Source organism: Cyprinus carpio, chromosome A11 (assembly GCF_018340385.1).
Source record: "Cyprinus carpio isolate SPL01 chromosome A11, ASM1834038v1, whole genome shotgun sequence".
NCBI lineage: Eukaryota > Metazoa > Chordata > Actinopteri > Cypriniformes > Cyprinidae > Cyprinus > Cyprinus carpio.
The window spans coordinates 6,949,530-6,964,179 of record NC_056582.1 but is presented as its reverse complement, the minus strand read 5'-3'; the positions used below and the strand labels follow the sequence as shown (position 1 = coordinate 6,964,179).

At 40.7% G+C, this 14,650-nt stretch overlaps 1 protein-coding gene across 1 annotated transcript; it reads right to left on the bottom strand.

Moving 5' to 3' along the window:
* Positions 1-6,460: 6,460 nt before the first annotated feature.
* On the bottom strand, positions 6,461-13,268 carry LOC109112275 (collagen alpha-1(II) chain-like). The gene is made up of 10 exons (XM_042765773.1): positions 13,167-13,268; positions 12,534-12,587; positions 12,286-12,393; positions 11,518-11,625; positions 11,372-11,425; positions 10,852-10,959; positions 10,271-10,559; positions 9,976-10,163; positions 9,614-9,856; positions 6,461-8,445 (listed from the first exon to the last, which is right to left on the bottom strand). Exons 1-10 carry the CDS (start codon positions 13,266-13,268, stop codon positions 8,299-8,301), a joined length of 1,401 nt encoding a protein of 466 aa, XP_042621707.1. The 3' UTR covers positions 6,461-8,298.
* Positions 13,269-14,650: the final 1,382 nt, after the last annotated feature.

Here is a 14,650-nt window from a genome sequence, read left to right as displayed (position 1 = left end):
TTCTGGTTGCTGTTATTGTGGAGAAGACTGAAGGCAGGAGACATCCAGTCCCCGGCAGGACCTCGAAACTACAAGAAGTCATGTTGCAACTTTCCACCACCATCAAACTATTGAACCATCAAATGCATCCAGATGATCGTTCAGTGGTGAAGGCTACGCAAGTAGATTTGACTGAACTGAACAGAGGGTTAGCATAGGCTGTGGACCCCGTGTTAGCAGAGTGCTGATGGATCTGTTCAGGTGGCTGAATGACTGATGAGATGCTCTGTCTGGAGTGCTTACAGCAGCTGTGACTTTTGATATTAACCTCCCTTCTGTTCAGGGACTCATTATTCCATTTCTGTTTGTCAAATACCTGTGAAACTTGTTCAGTTTGTCTCAGTTGTTGAAACTTTTTGTGTTCATACACATATTTACACGTTAAGAAACTAGCTGGAAATAAAAGCAGTTGAATGTGAGAGGAGTTTAGATTGACAAGAAGAGTATCGAATGAAGTTTACAAGGGATTCTGTTCATGTACTGTTGCCAGTTCCTGGTTCCATCCTTTAAGTGAAGTTTAGACGTATGTGATAAGAATGAATGGCAAAGAAGTAAATGAAGTTTCCTCAAGTATCTGCTGGTCTAGCACTGCCCGAACAGAGTCCATCAAACCATGCAAATGACCCCCCAGCCCAAAACAAAGACCTGTGCCCCATCTCAAGCTTCATGTGGGTGACCAAGCATTGTGACCAATCAAGCACATCAATGCAGTGGCCTGTCAGATGCATTTAGTTGTAAAACTTACAGCAAAATGAGTTGTTTTGAAAGCAAATGTAGTTGACCCAGTCCTGTGCTTGACTGCAGTAGTGGGCAGTCGAGTGACTGCATACAGCAGTGAATGGCCAGGGATTGTGCATCTGCTGCTTGTTTTGATGGACAGCTGAAGATAACGTGCACTAGATGTTTTCAGACGGTATTATCTGGATGTTATCTGTGATGAAAGCTAGAACACGGATGTGTGAACTCTTTGGTCAGAAGGTTTGTTCAGCTGTTTAGTATGTCTCATTGGGTTTGTGCATGGACCGACTGGATTGCTGTCTGTGATGTTATTTTACAGCATTTGTCTGTGTCCTCTCTTGGAGGAATTGTCGTTTATGGAACCGCCTTAGCCCCGATTGATTATTTCAAGTCAGGTTTTGGACTTTAATCCCCACTTTTCTTAATGCACTTTATAAAACAGTTCTCTACTGTACAAATAACTTCTCAAAGCATCAATGCAGGGGTAACTCTTCCTTAAGCTCTACATTAGAGAATTGGCATTTCATTGCTAAAGTTCTGCCTATAGTGACCAGGGGCTTCATTCCAAAATCCACACCAATGTTCAGATTTATAAGAACACTTTTTTAATGTGAAAAGAGCTCGGGGTCTAAGCAGGCATCCTCACTTTGCCTTGTGGCAGAGTCGTAGTACTGCAGGTATTTTGAAATTAAGCCATTTTTGCCAATTTCTGACTGCTGCTCTTTTATATGCTAGTGACATTATTAAAGTGGTGTTTACAAGGTGGAGATCTGAAACCATTTAGTTATACACAATTTCAAGATTTCACATTTGGAAGAGAGACAGAAGCCGCGAGAGCTTTCCAATATGCGCGCCACTGGGTGGCGTCTGTACTTCCCGGTCAGAGAGCACCTGTCCATTGAAAGCTCACTATCCAATCAGAGTAGATCACTGTTAAGCCCGCCCCCACCAGAGGTTTGTGTCAAAACACCAAACGAAAAGCTGCGAAACGTAAGCGAAATCTGTGGCAATGCATTCAGAATCCACGATTAGTGAAAACGAATCTTTGAAAAACATTAACAAAGAATGAAGCATATTTGAAGAGCCTATTAAATTTGTGCGACTGAGTTCATTTTTTTGTTTTTTCATTTTCATTGTGTTTTTCTTCTTTTGTAATGGCATATTTTTGATAGTTTCTGAAAAAGTTACGTTCAGTTTTATAAAGTTTCGTTCATTTTTATAGAAGCAAATGTAATTCCATATTTCCTCTGGACTCTAATGGATTCTGAAATGCCACTTTTAACTGTCTTTCAAAGATATTCCACAAGGTGTCAGGATTTCTCTCGTCTGTATCAGTAAGTCCACAAGTATCATGTATCTGTGTGTCCAGTGCATCTACATATTATTATTTTTTTCTCACTTCTCTGGTAAGGTAATTTTGAGTACTACACTCTCATTTGACGACATTATTTGCTGTCTGTGAGTCTACTGTGTCACACCGGCTCAAACAACAGCTATAACATGCTCTTTTCTAAACCCACACAGGTGTCTGGAGTGGGCTTTTTAGTTAGTACTCAAGAGCATGTTAACAGATTCAACAAGCAGCATATTTACATTTTACTCCAGTCTCAGGAAATCATGCTGCTCATCGCCAAAGTCTGCTGCCATGAAATAGAACCAGACAATGTACCTTATGGAGAGACTCACGGTTATTTTAGGAAAAAATGTAACAAGTTCTAGAAAAAGCATGTATACACAGGTGCTGGCCATATAATTAGAATATCATCAAAAAGTTTATTTATTTTATTAATTACATTCAAAAAATGAAACTTGTATATTATATTCATTCATTACACACAGAATGATATATTTCAAATGTTTATTTCTTTTAATTTTGATGATTATAACTGACAACTAAGGAAAATTACAAATTCAGTATCTCAGAAAATTAGAGTATAACTTAAGACCAATACAAAGAAAGGATTTTTAGAAATCTTGGCCAACTAAAAAGTATAAAATTGAAAAGTATGAGCATGTACAGCACTCAATACTTAGTTGGGGCTCCTTTTGCCTGAATTACTGCAGCGATGTGGCGTGGCATGGTGTCGATCAGTCTGCGGCACTGCTCAGGTGTTATGAGAGCCCAGGTTGCTCTGATAGTGGCCTTCAGCTCTTCTGCATTCTTGGGTCTGGCATATCACATCTTCCTCTTCACAATACACCATAGATTTTCTCTGGGGTTAAGGTCAGGCGAGTTTGCTGGCCAATTAAGATCAGGGATACCATGGTCCTTAAACCAGGTACTGGTAGCTTTGGCACTGTGTGAAGGTGCCAAGTCCTGTTGGAAAATGAAATCTGCATCTCCATAAAGTTGGTCAGCAGCAAAAGCATGAAGTGCTCTAAAACTTCCTGGTATACGGCTGTGTTGACCTTGAACCTCAGAAAACACAGTGGACAAACACCAGCAGATGACATGGCACCCCAAACCATCACTGACTGTGGAAACTTTACACTGGACCTCAAGCAACGTGGACTGTGTGCCTCTCCTCTCTTCCTCCAGACTCTGGGACCCTGATATCCAAAGGAAATGCAAAATTTACTTTCATCAGAGAACATAACTTTGGACCAATCAGCAGCAGTCCAGTCCTTTTTGAAGCGAGATGCTTCTGACGCTGTCTGTTGTTCAAGAGTGACTTGACACAAGGAATGCGACAGCTGAAACCCATGTCTTGCATACGTCTGTGTGTAGTGATTCTTGAAGTACTGACTCCAGCTGTAGTCCAGTCTTTGTGAATATCCCCCACATTTTTGAATGGGTTTTGTTTCACAATCCTCTCCAGGGTGCGGTTATTCCTGTTGCTTATACATTTTTTTCTACCACATCTTTTCCTTCCCTTCGCCTCTCTATTAATGTGCTTGGACACAGAGCTCTGTGAACAGCCAGCCTCTTTTGCAATGACCTTTTGTGTCTTAACCTCCTTGTGCAAGGTGTCAATGGTCGTCTTTTGGACAACTGTCAAGTCAGCAGTCTTCCCCATGATTGTGTAGCCTACAGAACTAGACTGAGAGACCATTTAAAGGCCTTTGCAGGTGTTTTGAGTTAATTAGCTGATTAGAGTGTTACACCAGGTGTCTTCAATATTGAACCTTTTCACAATATTCTAATTTTCTGAGATACTGAATTTGGTATTTTCCTTAGTTGTCAGTTATAAACATCAAAATTAAAAGAAATAAACATTTGAAATATATCAGTCTGTCTGTAATGAATAAATATAATATACAAGTTTCACTTTTTGAATGGAATTAGTGAAATAAATCAACTTTTTGATGATATTCTAATTATATGACCAACACCTGTATACCATTTGGAAAAGTGGTATATTTTATATCAAGGTGTATGCTGAAAATGTTCTGTGACCGGACATTGTAACACCCATGATGGCCTTTTGTTCTTTGTTTTTAGTAATAAAAACATTCAGCTTCGTCTTTTGGTGCACTGCTCTTTAAAAATTTGTGATAAAAATATGCTACTGTTCCCAGGTTCACGTCAAGAGAGATGAAACAGCCCTCCTGCAGTATAAAGACGGGGGACGCAGCCCTGGCACCCGGTCAGGTGATGCTCAACCACACCTAAACTGGGTGATGTTTAGATCCTTGAGTCTGGTGGAGTCTGAAGAGAACTATAGTCAAAGCAGCAGTCTCTCAGTGTCCTGTGAGTAGTGACAGGCTGTTGCCTGTTGTCTGCACTGAGGCAAATTCATTATCTGTGTTCACTTTAATTGATGGCAGAAGTTGCCAAACAAGGAGAGCTACAGTAAGGTTTTATACACCAGTGGTTTGATGTCTTTTTAATAGACCGCTTGGCTACAAAGGTGTCCATACTCAAAGTTCAAAGTAATCGGATAAATGTCGATGAGGCCAGCAACCGGAGAGTTGTCAGTCCTTTATCTCTGAGCTCTATCTGTGTTTGCTTGTGAACTACATTGAAGATGACTGAGGTGAACGCTCAGAAGAGGTGGGAGGGATTATCCAGCTCGGAGAAGCAGTGTCCCAGTAGAGGATCAGTGATTTTGGTGTCACACCAGATGATGCTACGTGAAAACACACTTTTGTTGGATCCTTTTGATGAATGGGAAAGACTATAGTCAGTCCACATAGTCTTGGTCAACCAGAGAGCGTTGAGGTCCTTGGAACTTTATGCCAGGGATGAGGAGAATAGTGCACTGGATCTCAGACTATTTGCTTCAGTCTTTCTGGAACATTTGAACAATGATCGTTCTGTCTTCTTGTTCTGCTTCTACTGTACATCATAGTTCGTACTTAAGGTAGAATTATACAGTGTGTTATCTATGTGACATTACTTGTCACTCTAATATCTTCATTGACTCACAAGGGCATGCTATAAAATCATAATCACAGGAAGAACCACTAAAAATATACCAAAATTATTTATTTACAAGAAATTATTCTGTGTTGTTGCTACAGTAAAAAGTAATAGAAAAAACAGAGCACAAATGTTGAACTTTACTAAACATAAAGACACTAACCAGACAGACAGACCATACTGTGTGCACTACTGCACAATGTATTATTTATACACAGATGTATTATCTGAAATGTTATGACTGTCATAATGAACTATTTGACTTAAGCTGTTATCCTGTTATTTTTTTCTTATTTTCCAAGAAAACAAAGACAAAATAAATCAACCCACCTCTGTAACCCAATACTGTATAACTCAACAGATGTACTATCCTTTTATTTTAGCAAAAAAATCAACAAATGTAAAAAGCAATAAACGCAACCAAGATGGGTTGATGCGCTCTTACCCTATGATTAAGAGTGCATCTGAAAAAAAAAGAAAAAAAAAAAACCCTTTGCATTCATTACAAACATAACAAAATAAAACAATAATAAGACAGCTCTTTGCTTTTCCACTATCACATACATAGATTTTCAAAGGACAGGTTGTGAGACTGATTGAAGGTAATTTTATCAAATGTGCTTAGTGCCGCTGAAAAAAAAGTTATTTTATAAAGAGTAGCATGGAGCAGGAAAAAGAACTACATTTCTCTTTTGAACTCTGACCGTAGCACAGTCTGGCTTAATGCTGACTTTACAAATTAATAAGGCTTTACTTTTTCTGTGATGTTTTTTTTTCTTCTTCTTCTTCTTTTTTTTTTTTTTTTTTTTTTTACAGCATGAGGTAGCTTAAAAAAAGAAAACTCAAAACTGGGCTACAGACCACATATATGGAAGATCTCTTTTAAAAGTACATTAAATAGTGTTACATACTTGTCTTTAACTGGTAAAATCAATTGTGTTAAAATGAATGTGTTACCCAGATTATTGTATTTGTTTCAGAGTCTTCCAATTTTCTTGCCAAAGTCCTTTTTTCAGTCAATCAATAGGTTGCTGTCCTCCTTTATATGGGGGGGCAAAAGGCCAAGAATATGCAGGGAGTTTCTTGAAAAACCGAAAAAGGACGGAGGGTTGGCCCTCCCAAATTTGCAAAATTATTATTGGGCAGCAAATTTACAAAAAATTATTGGTTTCAGTCCCCACATATAGAATGGTGTGAAGCGGAGGCTAATTCTTGCAAATCAACCTCATTGTTGGTGCTGATAACAATGAAGTCACCATTCTCACCATCACAGTTTTTCCTCAAATCCAGTTGTAACTTCGACTCTCAAAGTATATAATCAGTTTAGACAAGCATTTCAATTAACAGACTTTTCCTTGGAAACTCCCATATGTAATAATCACCTTTTCCCAGCTGCAAAGTTAGATGCTACTTTTAAGCAATGGCAGGACCTGGGCATAGTTAAATGTAGTGACTTTTTCATCGACAATATTTTTGCCAATTACAATGACCTGATTCAAAAATTTCATCTTCAAAAGTCAGATTTTTTTCGTTATCTTCAAGTTCGACACTTTATTCAAGCCCAATGCTCTGTGTTTCCTCATATGCCCTCTGAATCAGGGTTGGACTTGATTCTTAAGACTCCTACACACCTCAAGGGCCTCATTTCTAAAATATATAACTTAATTATGACATTCCAAAATAGATCGCTAGAGAAAATTAAACAGGAATGGACGGGAGAGTTGGGAATTCGCATATCTGAAGACACTTGGGACAAAGCTGTTAACAGAATAAATAAGACTTCATCTTGTGCACGACTCAATCTGATTCAGATGAAAGTTCTCTATCGTATTCATTATAGTAAAACCAAACTGGCTAAAATATACTCAAATATAGATGAAACATGTGATCGTTGCAATGCATTTAAGGCAGATCTAACCCATATGTTCTGGTCATGTACTAAACTGAGACAATTTTGGTCTTCAATATTTGAAATTTTAAACTCCGCATTTAATTTAAGAATTCAACCTAACCCAATAATGGCTTTGTTTGGAGTCACAGATGACGACATTCACATAACTAAAGATAAAGAAAATGCCTTGGCGTTTGCAACATTAATAGCTAGAAGAAGAATTCTTTTAGAGTGGAAATCACCAATGCCACCTAAATTGTCACTATGGCTTAGTGATGTAATGTTTTTTCTAAAAACTGAAAAAATCAAATATTTTCTCAGAGGATCAACCAGAACTTTTTACAAGACATGGGATCCTTTAATAATCTATATAGAGAAGAATGTACTCCTCCAACTTTGAGCCAACAACCCCCCTACATTGAATACATTGACCCCCCCCCCTTCCCCTATAGGTTTTTTTTTTTTTTTTTTTCCTTGTTCTTTATGTTGTGGGTAGAAAAAGTAAAAATGAATGCCTTTGAGAGTGCCTCTGTCACTGAATACTTTCAATGTACCTTGTTCTGATAAAAATATAAATAAAAAAAATAAATAAATAAAAGTACATTAAATAGTGTGACATAAAAGGTCTGAAAAAACCTAACTTTAATTCACGAACATATACACAAATAAACAGTTAGCTGTCTATTATCTGTCTGGTCATTGGGGGGGGAAATGCAGGGTGTTTTATAAGATTAGCACCACTGATTATGTTTTAATGCACAGTAATTTACATACATTGTGGTGATAAGAAAGACGAACACTTGCATGTTATTGTCAAAGTTCAGGCTGTTGTAAAATGCGTGAGTCCAATAATTATAGATGAAAATGATAAAATACTCAGTATGGGACACACTGATGTACAGCTCTTGATTCAAATGTACAGGGGGAAACAGCACCTTAACAATAAATAAATAAAACCAAGACACACTTCTACCACTGTCTTTTTCTCTGGCATACTCCCTTATGTACCATTCCGTTGGATTGTGAGATGTTCCCAGAGTGTCTGCCTGTCAAGGAATGGCATGTCAGTCACAGATGAGTACAGCTAGTGCCTATCAGTGCATATCCTAAAAAATACTTTCGGAAGCACATTTTTTTTTTTCTAGTCATAAAGATGTCCCACTTAAAAATGTCTAGTTCTTAAGTTTCTCTCTTTTTTTCCTCACTCTCGAGTGGGTGTTATCTCTCTCATTTGTTCTGGATCCCGGTTTCATCTGTTCCTCTTTCTTTACAAGAAACAGACGGCACCCACGTCCACTCCAAACTCCTGATTTGCTCCTCCAATATCCATAGGCGCAATGTCAACAATGGGTAGACGTGAAGTCTTCTGGGATTTGTACTCAATGACCGTCTTGCTCCATTGTCCTGTGTGTTTCTGTAGGGACAAAAAAGCCCAGCTGTAAGGAGCCTGTTCATACAGAACATGTTTTTGCACTCTACTGAACTTATATAAAGTATTATATATATATATATATATATATAAACATGAGCAGCAAAATGAGCAGCATGTTTATAGAAAGCAGTGTAACAATATTTCCTGAGTTTGTGAATCACACTATACTGGTAGCACGGCATGTTTGTTGTTGAATACAACCCATGAGGACAAAAAAACAACAAAACAAAGGCATTGTTGTCTACTCGCTCTCTTTGGCCCTGTTTACACCTGGTATTAAGATGAGTTTTTGTTGATCCGATCACAAGTGGACAACAGGTGTGAATGGGTTTAAACACGTTTTGAGCTTGTCCACTTCTGACCCCTTCCAGAGGAAGTTGAAATCACAAACAAAAATGTGTTTGAACAGCCACTGAGCTAATTCTATAAACATTACGATGTTCATTTCCTATCTGTTAACTGACAAAATCAGAATGCACACAACATATCATTTATAAGCATTGCTAGATGTTTATAGGCTTATGTTCTTTATAATGAATGCCATTATAATTTTTTTAATTTTATAATTGTATATAAAATTTTGTACTATATTTTATAGCTACTTACATTTTCAGAAAAAAAATATTCTCAGTGCAGTTGTGACTGTAGCGGACTGTAGTAATTCTAGCAGAATTTTTTTATCCATGCAGAAAACATTTTAAAAATAGCTTTGAAAATATGTAAATTGCATTAGTTTATTTCATCATATTAGATAGAAAGATCATAAAAGCCCACATTCACAGGCCCACAGACCCTCTACTCAAAAGAAATACAAAGTTTTCCTAATTAATGTTGTTCATTTGCTTTGACACAATCTGTTTTGTTTAAAGCGCTAGATAAATAAAGGTGACTTGACTTGACTTGACTTGACAAAGTTGGTTGAAAGTGGATGGACAGAAGAGACAGATTAAAACAGCAGGTGTGAACAGGAATATGTCTCCCTCGTCTACTTGTGATCTGATCGACCAAAACATATCTTAATACCAGGTGTAAACAGGGCCTTTGTATCATTTTGCTGCACTGAAACAGTTCTAGAACTATAATGGTTTCATTCACTTATTATTATTATTAAATTCTTTATTCCTGAGCCTGGTCGAAAGTATTTCTTCACCTTGCAGCCATCCTCAAGAACACTATATGTGAAGCGGCTGTTGCCCTCAGCTCGGATTTCAAAATCATTGGATCCCTGCAGCAGCAGAGCTTTCTTCAGGTTGCCAGTGGCCTCATCCATATAGGCAACGCTGTTCTTGCAGTGATAGGTGAGGTTCTGCGAGGCCTCTGTGGACAGCAGTCTCAGGAAAGTCATCTGAATGCTTGCTGTATTAGGTGCCAGATTGTCGTCTCCATAGCCAAACTGTGGAGGGAAAACAGAAGAAAGAGCATAAGACAGAGGTGATCTAAATCCTGAAGAATAGTTCTGAATAGTCCTGAATCCAACTCAAGGGTCAACAGGACCAGAAAGAAAAGACTCACAGGGAATCCACCATTCATGACTTCTCCAAACCAAACATGTTTGCGTTCGGCACCCTTGGAAGTCCACCAGTTCTTGCATGGGATATTAGACGGTTTTGGATAAACACAGGTCTCGCCGGACTCCATGTTGCAGAACACCTTCATAGCATCAACGGTGCAGCCCTGGTTAGGATCAATCCAGTATTCACCTACAGAGAGACAGAATTTAATTTACTGCACATATTCCCTATACTTTGTCAAGGCAGAAGCCAACCCTCCCACATAAGACCTGCTCATGCCTGCCTGCCAAACTCACCGCTCTTCCAAGCTGGGTGGCAGTGTTTCAGGTCTCTACAGGTCCGGGCCGGGCTTTTTTTAGTACCATCAGGACTTCGGATGTTCTCCATCTGGTTGTTCAGGGATTTCAGAGTGGCATCAACCTCTGCATCATGCTGGCGGTCACCTTCGGCGGCCTGGTCTGCCCTCATGTACCGCAGGGGGTCCGGATCCTTCTCAGGATGAGACAGACCAGCGAAAGCAGACATGTCGATGCCAGGCCCTGGTGGGCCAGGAGGACCTGGGGGACCAGGATTTCCTGGGGGGCCCTGAGGAGAAGCAGTGTATGAACCGATTTACTGTTCAACAAATGGCCTTGGGTTTCAGCAAACTTTTTTTGATCAGAATTTTTAAGACCAGCATTTCCCAACCCTGGCCCTAGCGTACCCCCAACAGTACACATTTTGAACATCTCCTTTATCTGGCATGCCCATTTCAGATCTTGGAGTCTCTACTAACTGGTTGATGAGTTGATTCAGGTGTGTTTAACTAGGGGGACATACAAAATGTGAAGTGTTGGGGATACCGCTGTATAGAGCTAGTCTTCGCTTTGCTACTCACGGATGGCCCAGTCTCTCCAGAACGGCCACGAGGTCCAGGGGGTCCGATGGGTCCAAGCAAACCATTGGCTCCATCTTTTCCAGCTGGACCAACAGGGCCTGGGGAGCCCTGGAAAGAGTCAGAAGTCTAAGTCTCAGCACAGCATCATCTGTTTGCATAATACAAGGGTGTTCAATCCTCCTCCTGTAGGACTGCTGGCCTTCAGAGTTTAGTTCCAACCTGCTCCAACATACTTGCCTATAGCTTTTAAGTCATTTTTGGGCCTCGTTTTTAAAATGTTGCATAACCATCCTACACAGCCACAAGGAAAAGTGTGTACATCTGCTTAAACCCTGATATGGTGCTTTTCCATGTCAAAGATCTTTTAAAATATGAATGTTGCTGTGGGTTTTAGCATACGCACACTCTAAGATCAAATTTTATAAATGAGGCTTCTTGTGTTTGATTAAGGTTGGAGCTAAACTCTGCAGGGTTTGACACCAGTGTAAATACAGATGTAGTAATGTTCCTGGCTACATACTCTTGCTCCACCGGGTCCAGCAGGTCCAGAAGCACCTTGGTCACCAGGTTGCCCCTATGTGTGGAGTGTTATCACATTACATCTTACCTCAGTATCTGCATATGTAATGCTTTAGCCGAATATGTCACAAAGAAACAGCAACTTACAGGAGGCCCAGGCAGACCTTGAAGACCGGTGAAACCTCTGTGTCCTTTCTGTCCTCTCTCACCTGAATCGCCAGCCTCTCCTTTATCTCCGCGCGGGCCTTGTGGGCCCTGTAATTAATGGACATGAGCATTGCAACTGTACATTAAATCTATAAAGTCTTCGATTTTTGTGCATAAATTGGCACATTGACTACTGAATCAGAATCAAGTAAATAAATCAAGAGAAGGACCAGAATGTTACTCATGTGTGGCAAGAGAAGTACTCACAGGCATTCCCCGAGCTCCAGCAGGCCCCGAAGGTCCAGCAGGTCCTTGGGGTCCCTACGGTTGAAAGTAATGAGTGTTTCAAGTGCGTTCTGTGTAAAAGTGTCATCTTTTGGCTTAAAATCATCTATTGTAAATCATAAATCCCTTTTTTTTGTCTTGTCATTTCCAGTAGTGTATTTTTGGAAAGGCCTGTGCTTTCCACTATTTTACTATGTATTAATGGCAGCTCTGAGACATAATCCCATCCAGCGATACCACTTTCCAGATGCAACATCACATTTTAAGGGAAATTCAACTAAGAAAGCTTAGAATGTCTCAACAATTTTGATTGATGTTTTTATAGCATTAGTAGTGCATTAAAGTCGCTCATACATATTCCACACTGTTGAGAAAAATACATGAGTATCGATACTGAATTTATTTATTTAAATAGCTTTCATTAATTTCAAACTGAGAACATTTGTGGTAAAAAATCTCAGATCTCTAGGAATCTGTACTTACGGCCTCTCCTCTGTCTCCCTGTTTGCCAGTGGGTCCGACTGGACCAGGAGCACCAGTGCCACCTGGAGCACCAGGAGCGCCAGCTGGACCACTGTCACCTCTGTCACCCTAAACAGAACACAGACACTGATGCAGTGAGTCAGCAAACGTAACTCAGACCACACAACAACCAGAACAGCTTAGTGAAGCCACGTCAATGAAGGCCTTATAAGAAAGTAGATGGTTATACACATACTCTTTGTACCTACCTTTATTCCTGCAGAACCGTCTTGGCCAGGAGGACCATCAGATCCAGCATTGCCCTGCAAAAAAAAAACAATATATTAAACTTGCTTTGAGTGCTTTATGTATGTACAGCATGTATGTATTTACTGATTAATCTCAGTTTCAAGACATCAAGCAACTGTGTATAGGGCATCTAAACTCCATATGTTATTTTTTTTATACACATTTGTTGATTGGTTTTCACGTTTGTTGGGAAACGGTAAAACTGGTTTATGTATATTGGTTTGTTTTTGTCAATTCAAAACCAGTCCTGTAACCCTGAGCTTGTTCTACCAGTAGCCTTGGAAATAATGGCCTTATATTTTCCAAAAATTAGGTATAGAGTTTGTGTTCTTTTTTTTTCAGATTTATAAAAATAAACCACATTGCTTAACCAGTAAGTGTGTGAAAGTAGAGCTCCCTTTCAAGGGAACTTCGAATTGTGTCCTCTAGGGGTCGCTATGGGGAACGCCTCGTCATGACCTGTGTCTGAAGCATACATTCAAAAACATCAACAACATGTTGGCCAGCGACAGCCCATGACGTCACTACCGGTGAGACTATAGTATAAATAGGTGCAGGGAGAATGCTTCATCCACTTCTTCATCTTCACTGACCATTTTGATTGAAGCGTGCATTTCTGTGGTAAGAGCGATCTTTATTCCTTCATTATGGTGAGCACTAGCAAGGCCATTAGAGGATGTGTGCATCTGTGTCATCGTTATTTGACACCTGATGACACACATGATCTCTGCGTCTTTTGTTTGAGCAAAGAGCATGCACACACGCGATATCCTCGAGGGGGCAATCTGCGTTCACTGCGAGCGTTTTCTAATGAAAAAGCTCCGCTCTTGTTTGTCTCTCTTTTCGAGGAAAGAGGGGCAGCCATCTGCTCCCCGCAGTTCAGGACCCATCGCTGCTGAGGCAGGTAGGAGAATGAGCTTGTGGGGATCACAGGTGGATCTGGCTGATGAGTTTAATGAGGGGCTTTCCCTCTCACGCTCATTGGCTGTGGACGAGAGTGAGCCGCTGGTGGATGATGTTATTTCATTAACATTGTCGATGCACATGATGGCAGTGCTTCAGGCATATCAGGCTGACCTGCTGAATGACCTGGATAAAGGCGAGGGCTTTTCTCCCAATGAGGTAGCTGAGTTGTGCCGCACCACGGATCTCGCTCTCCATGCTACAAAGCAGGCCGCCTCTGCTATGGGCAGGTCCATGGCGGCTATGGTAGTAATGGAGAGACATCTGTTGGTGAAACTGGCAGATATTGGGAAGAAAGAGAGGGGCTTTCTTCTCGATGCTTTGGTTTCGCCTTCCAAACTTTTTGGTACCTCAGTTGAGACGGTGGTTGTGAAGTTCAGGGAGGCGAAGGCGCACTCAGTGGCTTTCAAATGCTTCATTCCACAAATGCCCAGGTCTGAGCCCAAACAACACAGGGGTCCTGGCCCGTCTCGGTCTAAGGATCAGAGACGGGCACAGAAGGTTAGTGTCGCGGCTCGTGGTAGGAGGTAGGGGTAGGGGTAGGGGTAGGAGGAATCGTGGGTCAAAGGGAGGTAGACCATACCTAAGAGATGTGATCCAGACAAGGCGTCAGTGCTTTCGTCTGGATCAGAGTGATACTTGAGTATCTACCACTACCACACTACCATACTGAGCACAGGTGCCCCACAAGGCTATGTGCTCAGCCCGCTGCTCTTCATGCTGCTGCCTCTCGACTGCACTGCCAAGTTCAGCTTCAACCACATCATTAAGTTTGTGGATGACACAATGGTGGTAGCTCTCATCAGCAACAACAATGAAACGTACTACAGAGAATGGAGGAAGTGGCACAACTGGCTGAATGGTGTGACACTAACAACCTGTCCCTCAATGTGGAGAAGACAAAGGAGGTTGTGATGGACTTCAGGAGAAACTCCGTTGATCACCCCCCACTGACCATCGTCAGCTCGACTTGTGGAGAGAGTCAGCAGCACTAAATTCCTGGGGCACAACAAAGCACAACAGCGCCTACACTTTCTCTGCCTGCCTGAAAAGAGCAAGTCTCCCCCCACCCATCCTCACCACATTCTACAGGGGCACCATTGAGAACGTGCTG

What these genes read in the sequence shown, in the direction of transcription:
- LOC109112275 (XM_042765773.1), bottom strand. Translation starts at nt 13,268, where the DNA reads ATGACACAGATGCACACATCCTCTAATGGCCTTGCTAGTGCTCACCAT. An exon ending in AAGGTCTGCCTGGGCCTCCT is followed by an intron (nt 11,426 to 11,517) that starts GTAAGTTGCTGT and finishes CTCCACACATAG; the next exon opens with GGGCAACCTGGTGACCAAGG. An exon ending in TCATGAATGGTGGATTCCCT is followed by an intron (nt 9,857 to 9,975) that starts GTGAGTCTTTTC and finishes TTCCCTCCACAG; the next exon opens with TTTGGCTATGGAGACGACAA.